We start from the raw sequence: 12,697 nt of genomic DNA, 5'->3' as shown, positions 1-12,697 counted from the left end.
AGCAAATGCTCGCCCTCCTTCCCCCTCCTGCTGCAGTCCCTGGGAGCCCCTGAGGAGAGCAGCTATTGGGGAACGAAGGGAGCTAATTACGTAGCAAAATTATCTCCACGGTGCAACTGGGCTGCAGCTGCTGCTGCTAATGAGGGCCTGGTGCAGGGGACACAGATGTCCCTCCTGCAAACACCCCGGGAAATGCCTCTCTCTGCTTCGCAACAGGAAGGCACAAGGCAGGGCAGCTGAGCCAGAAAGTGAGGGTTGGGTTTTGAAGCCTTTTAACAGCATCGTTTTTTACTCCTGTGAGGGTTTTTTTTTTACTTAAAAGTGGTTTGATAAACTTTGAAATTTGCACGTTCAGGTCTCCAGAAGACTGAACAGATCTTCTTAATAGTTATAGAAATCCCTGCAAAATAATGTCACTCTTCAGAGGCAGAAAACCTGAGAGGAAAGCTAAATATTAACTGGAGCTGAAGGGTTTTTTTTTTTTTGATTGTTAAAAAGAAATCTTCAATATTATTAAATAATAATGTTTTTCAAAATTACTCATAGTTGCTATTTGCTCAGCAACAGCTCTGCCCAGGTTATCCTTATGCAAATACACAGTTTTACTGCTTCGAACTTGTGAATATCTTGGGATTTGGAAACTTCTACTAACTTTTGCCTTTGTACATGCTGCCTTTTATCTAGCAAAAGTCTTTTCCTTCCTCTTTCCACAGTAGCTTCAAGATGAAAATAGACAGTCTCTCCCAAACCCACAATCACGTAAGTAGAAAAAGCAATGTATCTTGAATAGCAAATGCTGAATTGAAAATGCTTTCTCAACAAAATCCATACCTCTGGGCTGGGACTCGGAGCAGACAAGCAGCTAACGCAGTTGTCCAAATGGGAAAGAATTCCTGGCACAAAGCAACTCATTTGAATGCCTTCAGGGTTTTTATTTTCTTCTCTCTCTCACTTATTATTTTTTTTTTTTTTTAGTATTATAAACACCAGTTTTACTAGTTTGAAGCTCCCCTTCTTGCAGAAGATGAAGCCATTGACTTACCACCCTGGAATTTTTCAGGTGCTACCAGCTGTTGAAATGATCCAGAAATACAAATAACAGTGCCACAACTTTCGGCCACAAAACTTCTTTCAGATACAATTAAATGTTCTCTTGCTCTAATCCCAGACAAGATCCCTCCCTGCCATGCTGGGGCAGGGACACTCTCCCCAGACCGCAGGGGACCCACACTGAGACAGGGACGCCCCAAAGGACTGTGACCACGGATGTCCCACGCCAGGACAGGGGCACAAGGGAGCAGAGGAAAATGGACAAGAATCATGGAGCAGGAGCCTGGAGAGTTTTTCCTCCAGCCCCAACCTCCTGGGCCACCATTGCCTCCTTGAATGAACTGGGCCAGACTGAGCACAAAAATAAGACAAGTTGAGACTAGGAAGGGTGATAAAAGGTGCTCACTTAAGCGCTTGCTGAATTGTTCATGGTTTATTCCCTCTCAATCACCCAAATCAGTGATTAGAAGTTTGTGCTAACGGGTAATAAATTAAATGAGGTGCGAAGTCCCTGGGTCAAGACTGTTTTCCCATGCCAGCACTCTCAGAATTCCCCAGGAAAGCTGGGCAGTGAGTCCACTTCCACCCAACTGCATCCCTGAGGACAGCCCCAAATTTATTATCTGAGGCCCAGGAAAATGAAGACTCTCTCCAGTGCTTCCTCTTAGCTATCTCCTTGATCAATACATTAGCTCTGGTAAATCCTATTTTGAAACACCTCTTTGCTCCCAGGTGTTTGGGAAGGAGCCTGGGGGGACAGCAGGCACCCCGGGGCTGGGCTGGGGGAGCGGGTGCCTGCATCCCCGGGCACGGAGGAACTCCCAGAAACACATCTCTTGTTCTCCATCGCGCACTGGTTTGTGGACAAGATGGGAATATGTGAACTGGGCATCATGGAAGGAGAGATAAACTTCAGATCAGCTTAATGGGCGATTGCAAAATGCCCCTGTTTTCCCTGCAACAGCGCAGAAAATGCTGTCGAGCAGTAGCGGAGCTCTTTCCCAAGCGCAGCTCGTCACGCTGACCGCGCGGGACATTGCACCGTGAAGTGCAGCTTTTCCTGCACAGACTGTGCCACATGTGTAAACACAACACGAAAGAAGTAACATCATTCCTCTGGCTGCGCTCATACACTGAATTCATTTTCAGAAAGGGTTTTCCTTGTGATGGTGGAGTAGCTGGAGCACAGCAATGCCTGGAACAGTAAAACTACCGAGGATCGGCACGTGGTGCTTCACGAAGTCCAGACAGTAGTAGAAAGACATCCTTAGTATTTTTGTATTAAGTGTAATATTCAGATATTATAATAAATGGTACTGCCAGGGTACTAGGAACCTTATAAACAGTTCATAAATTATACAGCTGAAATAAATTTGACGTTTTCACTTGTTACTGAGCTGAATTTGACTGAATGTGGTATGTCTGTGTCTAAAAGTCTCACAGCAGAACAAGAAATCAGCTTGCTACCATTACATTTATTTGGACATTGGTTAATTTAAGAAAACTGAAAACATCACACCTAGAGATAGAAACTCTCTTCTTTATATGAAAATGAAAAATGTCCTGCATCAATTTCTGATGATTTAACTTGAAAAATAGTCCTCTGATCTTCACGTGCCTCAATGGAAAATTTTGAGGGAAAAAAAAAGACTCGTCGAGCTAGTACTAAGCTTCCCCCCCACACACGATATTTTGTATAAAGTTTCCAGGAGGCCATTTATTTACAGTAAACACTGAGATCATAATCCAGGATGAAAATGATAATTCCATTATACTGCTTATTAGACTCAGAGACAGTAGGACAAGCAAGGCACTGACTTTGAATCGAGACTTCAACATTTTATCTATGTAGATATACAAAATTATACTAGATGCAATATGAATACACAAGTAAATGTAAAAAGCCTTATGAACTAGTTCTAGTCTTTCAAAAGAAAAAAAACCACAGTACTTAAAAATTCCTTTTGTTTTGCGGGTAATGTAGGGAAATTATCTGTCATGCAGGAGGTCACCTGGACTGTCACTGAAAGTCTCTGACAAAGAACTGTGACGTTACTACAGGATAGCAGTAATACAGTAGGAACCTCCGAGTTATATATTTATTATTTCACAGATGTGTTTATTCATAGGTATTTGCTATTTGGGAACCCTGTTTTATTCAGAGTCCTTCCCAAGAAGACATTTCTTCCAGTTAATAGTTTTGTCACAACAAAAAGTGCGGGGAGTCACCAGGTACATGAACATCGGCAAGAGCCTTCCATCCACCCCGGGAGGAGAACACCAAAAAACTCCCACAGCGGAGAGTCATAGAACAGTTTTGGTTGGAAGAGACCTTCAAGCTCATCGCGTCCAACCTTAATCACCAAGCATCATGCTGAATTCAAACATCAGCCCCTTTTTTCCTAATTGTTTATATGCTCTACTCAAAAAACCACACATACCTTTGCAGTTCTGTCAATTCTTATGGTTTTGTCCATTGCTGTCACTCACCAGCGGCGTCTCTTTGAGCAATACAGGTAATTACTGCAAGATGAAGAGACTTCGCTTCAGCTTTGCGCAGCCACTGTGATAGGAACTGTGTCTTAAGAAAACACATCTGACAGCTCTACCCCTAAAAGCCTTTAGGAATTTGCAGAAAAGGATTTCATGACAGACAATTTCTGTCACAACAGATAGATTAAAAAGAACAGAGTGCAAAACAGAAAAACCCCATTAGCATCTAAAAGAGAGAAAAAGAGTCTGTCTGCAAGTGGAATTTTCCTTGATCTCTCTGTCACCAACTTGTCGCAATTAACCGCAGTCAGAAGTGTCACCCCTCTGTTTTGCTGCATGTTCCTCTATTTCCTCTTTTAGAAGTGTAATGAATTCGAAAATACTACGTACCACAAGGGGCTGCCCAGTGGTTGACAGAAATGACTGCCACCTTCACACCAGTTCAGGATTTCAAGGCAAACATTTTTCACACCTTTCAGAGTGGTCTCAAGTTTTAAGGCACCCATAGGTATTTTTGTTTCAAGGTGTGAAAACCTTATGTACTGGGTGTGAATGCTGTGTGGAAGACTCTTCCTGGCTGCACCAAGGCTTAGACACTGACATGTGTACAGAAGGAAATGTGAGGGTTTGGTCTCCTCTCTTGCAATATCCTGCTCAGTGAGTAGAGCAGCTCTGCAGCAGCGTGTTTGAAGGGTCCCTTACAGCCACACAAAGACCTTCCTAACCCAATCTAGAATTATCTGAACTACTTTTCCTTTGTTGCACTTCAGTATTTCCAGGCATTCAGCCTCACAGAGCAGCTCTGGTGGAAAGATAGCCTGTGTGTCCGTGAAGTGAGAATTATTTATTCCAGGCCAGCATCCCCTCCTAAGTAGAAAGTCTGATATCTGTTTCAAAGGGTCCAAGCGAGCCTAATTCCAGAAGTGGCCTTTTAGGAAAGACTTTCCCTAGAGCCGTGTGCTAGTTACGAGTGATTGACGAGTGCCAAGTCCGTGTGCCGAGGAATGCTGAAGGCTGAAAGACACAAAACCATAATTATTTGTCCCCAAAGGTTTGCTTTCACATCAGCGAGGCTGACATCAGCACCAGCTGTGGCATCCCCACGCCACGTTCCCATTAGAGCTTCCTCCCGGGACAGCGGCAGTGGGTTACACGCCCCATGGATACAACAGAGCTTTAGACAGGTGATGGAGACTTTCTGGGGATGTGATAATCCTGCTAGTGCTTCTCTGAGGGGAGCAGCTCGCTAGGATGTAGCTACCAAGAGGTACAGACTGCAAAAACTTGCGAAGGACAAGCAGCTGCACTGGAATCATCTAATACAGCTTCTAGGTGTGAAGCTTCTCTGACTGCAGTAGTAAGCACGATCGCATGGAGAATGTTTACTTAGATACTTCCAGACTTACACAGCAAAAAGATGTATTTCCCTTCAATAAAACACAGATCTAACAGTAAGGCTAAATGCGCACACAACTTTGTTCTTCAAGATGCAGCTACAGCTCCTCTTGTACTTGCAGGCGCTGCTGCTCAGAATGCTCTGCAGCAGCCTCGTCCCTCATCAACCACCGCGGCACTGCCGGGATGCTGTGGTACCGAACTATTGCGCTCTGGGGTTGTGTCATCTACCTGAGCAGCGTGAGCTAAGTTCTTTCAGCAGAAAAGCCCCAAACTTCTCAAACAAGAGGCTTCAAAAGAAATGTGCTGACGTCAGGATGTTTTTAACAGAATAAAACTCTTATTTCTGCACTGAAAGTTAGACGACGACAGAATTAAGGAAGCTCAAGGCGAAAGCGAGCACGCTGCTAACTCAGCTCCACAGCAGTGGTTTAATACACAGAACACCCAAATGGTATTCTAAAAACACAGGAGTCCAAGCGCCGGTAGTAAAAATGTTACCTGTGGGTAGCTTTTTTAACAGACTTGAAAAATCAGCACTGCCATCGGTTTGGCAGTCTGGCTCCAACAGCAGAGGGCATGTGTCAGGACTTCCCTTTTCCCTTATACCAAGCTCTGCTTCTCCTTGTTTCTCCACCCAAAAAGCCACCAGAACAGCTATCGCATGTCTCCCGTATTTCTTGAAGTTTTAAAAACTGGAAGGAAGGCAGAGGAGTAAAGAAGATTGCTAAGCCTAAGGAAAGTTTTGCGTAGCAGTAGCTTTTAAGATAAAATTAAATGTCATTCTCTACCTCTTGATCCCCCCCCCAAAGGTTTTATACTGGAAATACAGTTTTATCCGATTCAGATGTAACACAGTGAATTCACCAAGCTTTAACATGTCCCCAAAGACACTGCCTTCCAGTATCCACCTAATTTCTTCTTTGTTCTAGAGAAAAGAAAACTAATACATTTCCTTCTTTATATATTAAATAACTTTTTTAAAGGTAATCTTTATTTAAATACAGACATAATCTGTACCCTCATCAGCCCTTGACAAGACACTTGTGCTAACGGGAAGTTAATCCAGCAGTAAGAACAATCTGACATTGAAGGTCCTCATGAAAGCAAGTGCTGAACTTGTGACTTGAGGAAGAGCCCCAAATACGAAGCCCAAGAGCCCTTCGCAAGGATGCTTGAATGAACACATTTAAAACTTTGCACAAGCAACCATCTGTAAAAATCAGTAGATTTTCAAACTTACAGAATATTTAGGCACAATCTGTTGAGGAGGATGAGGTCTGGGAAACTTGGGACTCTAACAGGGAGAACCGGCGAGTTTGGGGTTTTGAATACTAAAAAACCCAACAGAACATAATTCAAGTGCTGTGCAACAGACACAGAGCAAAGTGACATTTCTGAGGTACGTACACAAACGTTAATATGCACAGCAGTTTCGGAAAGGATACGAAAGGGCTCTACGGCAAAATTCTCATCTTCACAGGCTGCAGCACTGTCACATTTTACAGTTGCAATGTGGCTATTTCTTGAAAATACCGTGAATTTACTTTGAGGTCCCACTTGTTAAGATAAATTCAAAAGAAGATGAGATTTCAGGTCTGAGCTTTAATACCAGAACTAGAACACCATTTCTTGAACTAATCAAAACAATTTAAAATCCTGTTTCAAATTCTTATGGCACAAGACTGGCTCAGAACTGAAGGTCCACTTGGCCAATGACAAAAAAAAAGCCAAACAAAACGCACTCCGAGACTAAAAGATACAAACCAGAGCTTTACACAGAATGAATCACAACTGAAGGCAGCTTAAGGCTTTATTAAAATATTTGCCAAGTTCTGCTGTTACTTGTGTAATCCATTCTTTAACCAGACTTCAGTGGGATTGCACAGATACAACGCAGAGCAAAACTGGCCCACACTGCCCAGTTTGAGCAAGATACAGTCACATTATCTTTCACAGGATTTAGAAAGACAAGAGAACAAGTTTAATCCTTCCCTGCAAGGATCGTTTTATTCCTCCCCCCCGACTCCTCGAGTACAGTTAGAGATGACTTACAAAAATTAATGCCACACACACTAATAAAAAAATTAGCGTGGGGCAAACTTAAGTCTCAATATTTTAATTCTGTCAAACGTGGCAGAAAAGTATCAAAAACCAGACACAGCACGGCTTTCATCTAGGCATCTGTTGGCAGTACAATCAATACAAGATGATAGAACAAATCTGGATAATCACTGTTTCACAGAGCTGTCCTTAGTCTGTTGTCGACCTTCTGTACCAAAATCTCGCCCTGTAGTCATCACTGCAGGTCATGAAGCCAGGATTGGTAGGAGAATGGACAATACAACGGACGATGCTGTTGTGCCCAAGAGAAAGCAGATTTCTCCGTTCAGCAGTTCTTGAATCCCAGCAGCAGAGACTTATGGTCCTTTCATCGGGAAGCAGCACGTAGTCCTCTGTGTGGTTGAAGACAGCTTGTGTCCTGTGTACTTGTCGTCCGCTCAGACCAGCTCCTAAATACACGCAGCAAAACATTAACCCAAACAGGACCAGCTTCAGGAAGTTTCCAGAGAACTAAGAATAAATCTCCCACAAGTATCGATTTCTGCAGTCTACAAAGGAGTCTAAAAAAGCCACAGAGTTGGCAGGAGAATACACAGATTCTCAATATCAACGACAGCTTTTGTTTTTACTGTATAAATCACATGGCACATTGTAGGACCGACCTTGGCCAGACCTTCCCTCCACAACCTTCCAATAAGCTGTGTTTCGCACACAGGTATTTACTTTGCAGTGCACACATCTGCATCCTACTCAGTATTTTCCCAACGTTTATCAAGGAGGTGCTGCACTCTGCTGGCTGAGGGTAAGACAGAGCTCGCATACAAAAGACCGGATACAGCCCAAAAGCTGATACATAGAATTTTCAACATCCCTGCTTGACCCACAAGGTTCTCCCGTCACACAGCTGCTATCTTACGCAAAGCTTCTACATCCTTCACCATGTCTTAAGTCCTGCTGAGATCAAAGCATGGTATTATCAACATGCTCCAAGTATGACTACCTCGCACACAATTGCATCCTTGGGGGGAAAAAAAAGAAAGGAAAAAAAAAAGAAACAGCCAGCTGTCAACTCTTTTTCAGCCGTGGCTTACCAGAGCCATCTTTTGCACAAGAGTCTAATGGTTAGAACGACTGCCCCGAAGTAGGTTCCGTTCCCCCTCTGTGGGAAAGTGGCCTCGAGCCAGAAACAGACCAGGCGTTGGTTTTGACCCTTCCAGCTTAAACTGTGCCCCTCAGCCAGCAACAAACAGGACAGTCACAAAATCAAAATGATCACCAGCCAGGAAAGTGATGATGCTGGTTTGTTTTTAATAATCGCTGTTTCTAAAACACACTAAAGAAAAACTAGAGAACAAAACTCTCTGCACAAATGTCCCAGTCAGCGTTTTTACTTCTTCCCTAATTTAGTAACCACCTGCCTCCAAAGTCATGGAGTAACGGTGTCAGTGAAGTCCCCAGAATCTCCTCATACTAAACACATTTACACTGACCGGCACAGAAGAATCACATCTTCCCTTATGGAATTAGACTACATTAAATGTTTTCAAAAAACGTGGGGCAATTTATCCTCAAAGCAGCACTCTCCCACGGCCTTTAAGAATTACTGTTCTGCTGATGATACTGCCACCCCTGCCATAGGTCAGTACCTGAGAAAGAAGGTACCCGGAAGGTCACCTGCCACGTACCTGTGTATTTGACCAGTGTCCGGCCAGTGGATATCTCCCACAGCTTAGCTACAGAGTCTTTTCCACTTGACAGGATATATTTTGAATTTTTGGAAAAAATAGCAGAACAGACTTCAGCTCCGTCATGTGCCTTCTCAAAAGTAGTGATGCAGCGATTCGAAACGCCATCCCACAGCTTGATGCATCCATCCTTACTTCCTGTCACATACATGTTTGCACTTGCGTTATAATTTACTGAGCAGATAGCATCAGTGTGCTGATCTTGAGGATTGCAAGACACAAAACACTGGAAAGTGTTGATATCGTACAGTCGTAAGGTGGGGTGCTGGGTACCAACAAGTATGAAATCTCCAGAAGGGTGAAAAGAAATTGAGCGCAACATCTCCGCCTCCTGTTTGATCAAAAACACATTAATTGGTGCAAGAAAGAAAAAAACCCAACTGAAATGGGTCACTTCTTGTGGCATTAAAGAGCTGAAAACCTACTAACATTATGATACAGCGCAACGCGTTCTGGTTTTGCAAAACGGAAAATGCTTCCCAGCGGATTAAAAAGGCAGGCTACCCTGAAATGCACGTTCTGTCCTAGAGCAGCTCGTAGCGCCTGCTCGTTTCTGGGCTATCTCACAAGGGTGACAGGAGGCTCTGTCAGCCAGCCACACGCCCCAAAGCCCACCAGCACGTAATCCCAGCCCTGCCTCCAAAGCAGAGACAATACAGTTGAGTTCAAAGTTACCCACGTTAGGTTCGGTCTAGATTAACAACAAGCAGAAGGCACTAGATGTAGAGTGCAGGTATCCGCTATGCGCACACTCTTAATATGTAATTACCGTACACATTCAAGCTCTGGGTGCTCTGAAGCAGCATTGTGTCTAACCTGGATATATTTGAAGGCTCTTTTGGCAGAAGGCTTTGAATAATCAAACAGTTTAAGTGTGTAGTCCCTTGAACCAGATGCAAGGATCTGTTCTGTTGGATGAAAAGCTAAACACGTAACTTCATCCACGTGATCATACAGAGTCCGAATAACAGGGTGATTTTCCATGTTTTGCTGCGCCGTCTCATTCATCATGACCTACAAAGAACACTCACAAGTTAGGGTGTTAGAAACCAGAACATGCTTTTGACAGGAAAAGCAGGTTTTACGCTGGCCAGAGTGGCCAAGCAACAGCCACTCTTCTGACACACGACTATGCACACAGTCACCATTACCCGAACCATCTGAAGGACCACTATGGATTGTTGTCACTTGAAATCCCAGTACCTTTCCAGAGGTCGGCTGGCTCGCTCAAGGACAAGCTAGTTTCAGCAGCAGAGTACCGGTGCAGGAAAACATCACCACCACGAACAGCCCAAACCCAAACACTGCGCTGCCGCTAAGAACCAAGGGAAGCTGTACCAACTCGCGTAGCGCACTACTCAGGATTTGGAGTGCCCTCTGTGCAAAAAACACCTTCAGATTGCTACCTGAGCACTGGAAAAAATTCAGCAAATACAGATGTATTCTGTGAAGAAGTTTTCCAACGGCCACTGGAGGCTGTAGAGGCCAGAAGTGAGTTCAAAAATAAACCGTGTTCACACCACAGCAATTATCAGTGACTACTGGAAGCAATTTCTGGCTCACTTCTCTAGACTGCTGCCAGGAGTCACACAGGTACACTTGCCCTATTTCTTCTACCTTTTCTTCAAGGGTATTTTATGAGCTGCTGTTGCAGTGGGAAATACGGCCAGATAGATATTTAGACCAACCCTCTAAGCCAGCGACAAGGCACAGACATGGCATGAAACAGCACCTCAAGAATTCACAAAGCGGTTACGATTCACGTCATACTTTACCTCGATAGGCATCGCGCTTTTGGCCAACATTCTCTCTGTATCAAGGATTTTTATTGAGGCGTCAGCAGATCCTGTGGCTATTAACTGTCCATCTCTGCTATAGGTAGCTACGCGACACGGTCCTTTATGAGATGTGACATAACAAGTCTCGTATTCAGAAGCCTCAGGAGACATGGTCTGTACATCCGCATCGAATTCCAAGTCAATTCCCGTGCCTGGAGCTACTGTATCTGACCGTCCAATCGCGTACTGAACAGCACTGTCATCGTTCTCCATTCCTGAAAAGAGAGAAGTTGATGTGCCTAAACCAGGCTGACCTTCTCAGGCAGGCAAGCTGTGGCCAGATCTGTGCTACCGACCTCTGCGACCGCTACGAGTCGGCTTTGAAGAGAGGCAGACCCTGCTGGACAAAGCTGCGCTAGCAGGGAGCAGATTCACACAGCAGAACTCAGGAGAAATAAGAGGTACTTTGGCTGCGCTAGAGCAAAACACGGCTCTTAAAATTAGCGCTGGAAATGCAAGCAGCAAATACTGTAGAATGTTAAGTGGTGATAAAGGCACTGACAACCAGTTACTGAAGCCATCAAGAGACCTCTGGTCAGCTTTTAACAGAGGGAGAAACAAGCCCCAACGCTATTACAGGGCATTTAAAGTAAGAAAACTGAAGCATTAACGGATTCTTTCCTTTTCTGTTTTATTGCATTGAAGGGAAAAAACCCCTACCCCACTCACAACTACCCCAGTATTGCAAAGAAAATGCTTACTCTTCTTCGCATCCACTCTATGGATTTTGATTTTTATTTTATTTCCAGGATGCATCTTCAGAACACTAACAGCTCAGCCCTGAAGTGGCAGCCGGGCAGACTCAAGAACTTTCAGCGACGTGCCCAGTCGTGATCATCAACCGATCAAACGCAACACAAAAGTGTCTGTTCCCACCTACCACTGCAAGTCCAGCGTTCGCAGCTGAGACAGAGACAAGGCTTCACGTATTTATACCCTGGGAACTCAACTAGTTCAGGCAGCAAAACCAGTTCAGTTACAACACAGGAGACATGCTGCTGGGGCCAGACCTTTCCCAGCACCTTAGTCAGCTTGTTCCAACAGCAGCTCAGGTGTTTTCACTACATACTGCAGCACAGATGTACTTTGCTGAGACCCCAGACTGTGAAGCTTATTTCCCTGAGACTGATCTGTAAGGGCCAGGTGAAGGCTGCGAGTGGGGGCGCTTGCGCCCCTTCCAGTCCTGTCAGGAAGAATCCCATAGAAAACGCTTCTGAAGCTGGCAGAGAGCTGGGTGGGTCCATTTCCAACCAGGGCTGTGGACTCGGTGATCCCATTTACTGGAGGGTATTTTTAGAAGGTTGCCAGTCACCCAGGACCCTGCGCAGGTATCCTTACGTGTTATGTAAGTTCAAAGGAACAGATTTTGAAAATGTTCTGGGACCTGTTTTGCTTTCAACACGTACCGAAGGATGACACACAAGAGCCAGAATGCCCTTCAAAAAAAGCACGGAGGCAAAGGCTATATCGAAATACACGAAGTCTATGTGTCTTGTTTCTAGACATCACTTCTGCATAAAACATTTCTTTTCTGTAATACAAACTTCTTAGTTCACAAAGATTTAAGCTAGGGATCTGGAAACTCTACATCAGCTTTTTATTCCAGCTTACCTAACTTAATTAGGTGCAGCAGTTGTTCAGATGGTGCACAGACTGATTGTGGTTTTATCTCATTTATCAAGCCATTGGCAATATTTATGTATCCATCATACAGCAGCTGACTAATTATCAATTTATAAAGTTGCTGACGGTCTTTCAAACTGACTTTTGTTCTATACATTGTGAGCAAGGAATGCCTTGGAGGGGCCTGAAATAAAGAAGAAAAATCACATAGAGAGAGGTGCATGGAACAGCCACAACCTTTTAAATACAGCACATCCCGCTGAATTTCAGTTCAGACACCGAACGCTACCGTATTTTAGCTAAGAGTCAGAGACAGAGAAATGAAAGACAAAAAAATAAGTAACAGGGACACAGAAAAGACAAAGCAAAGACAAAAAATAAAGAAGGGAAAACCTGTTGCACCCGTTTGCTGTAGCAATGAAACTCTGGCCAACGAACAGACCGCAAACCGGCCCGGGGAGCGGCAGAGGGCAGGACACTGCGGCTCCA

The 12,697-nt window shown here is 44.2% G+C and overlaps 1 protein-coding gene across 1 annotated transcript; it reads right to left on the bottom strand.

The window, feature by feature from the left end:
- Positions 1-6,722: 6,722 nt before the first annotated feature.
- Positions 6,723-12,387, bottom strand: CSTF1 (cleavage stimulation factor, 3' pre-RNA, subunit 1, 50kDa). Its single transcript, XM_009873488.1, has 5 exons — positions 12,197-12,387; positions 10,523-10,800; positions 9,564-9,761; positions 8,688-9,078; positions 6,723-7,451 (listed from the first exon to the last, which is right to left on the bottom strand). The coding sequence occupies exons 1-5, from the start codon at positions 12,363-12,365 to the stop codon at positions 7,192-7,194; spliced, it is 1,296 nt and encodes a 431-aa protein (XP_009871790.1). The 5' UTR covers positions 12,366-12,387; the 3' UTR covers positions 6,723-7,191.
- Between the last annotated feature and the right edge of the window lie 310 nt (positions 12,388-12,697).

Source organism: Apaloderma vittatum, unplaced genomic scaffold (assembly GCF_000703405.1).
Source record: "Apaloderma vittatum isolate BGI_N311 unplaced genomic scaffold, ASM70340v1 scaffold19777, whole genome shotgun sequence".
NCBI lineage: Eukaryota > Metazoa > Chordata > Aves > Trogoniformes > Trogonidae > Apaloderma > Apaloderma vittatum.
This window is presented reverse-complemented; position numbering and strand designations above follow the sequence as displayed.

Excerpts from the sequence above, each read along its gene's own strand:
- CSTF1 (XM_009873488.1), bottom strand. The coding sequence starts at position 12,365 with ATGTATAGAACAAAAGTCAGTTTGAAAGACCGTCAGCAACTTTATAAA. Across the intron at positions 10,801-12,196 it reads GCTGCACCTAATTAAGTTAG|GAATGGAGAACGATGACAGT; the intron begins GTAAGCTGGAAT and ends CTCTCTTTTCAG. Across the intron at positions 9,762-10,522 it reads AAAGCGCGATGCCTATCGAG|GTCATGATGAATGAGACGGC; the intron begins GTAAAGTATGAC and ends TGTTCTTTGTAG.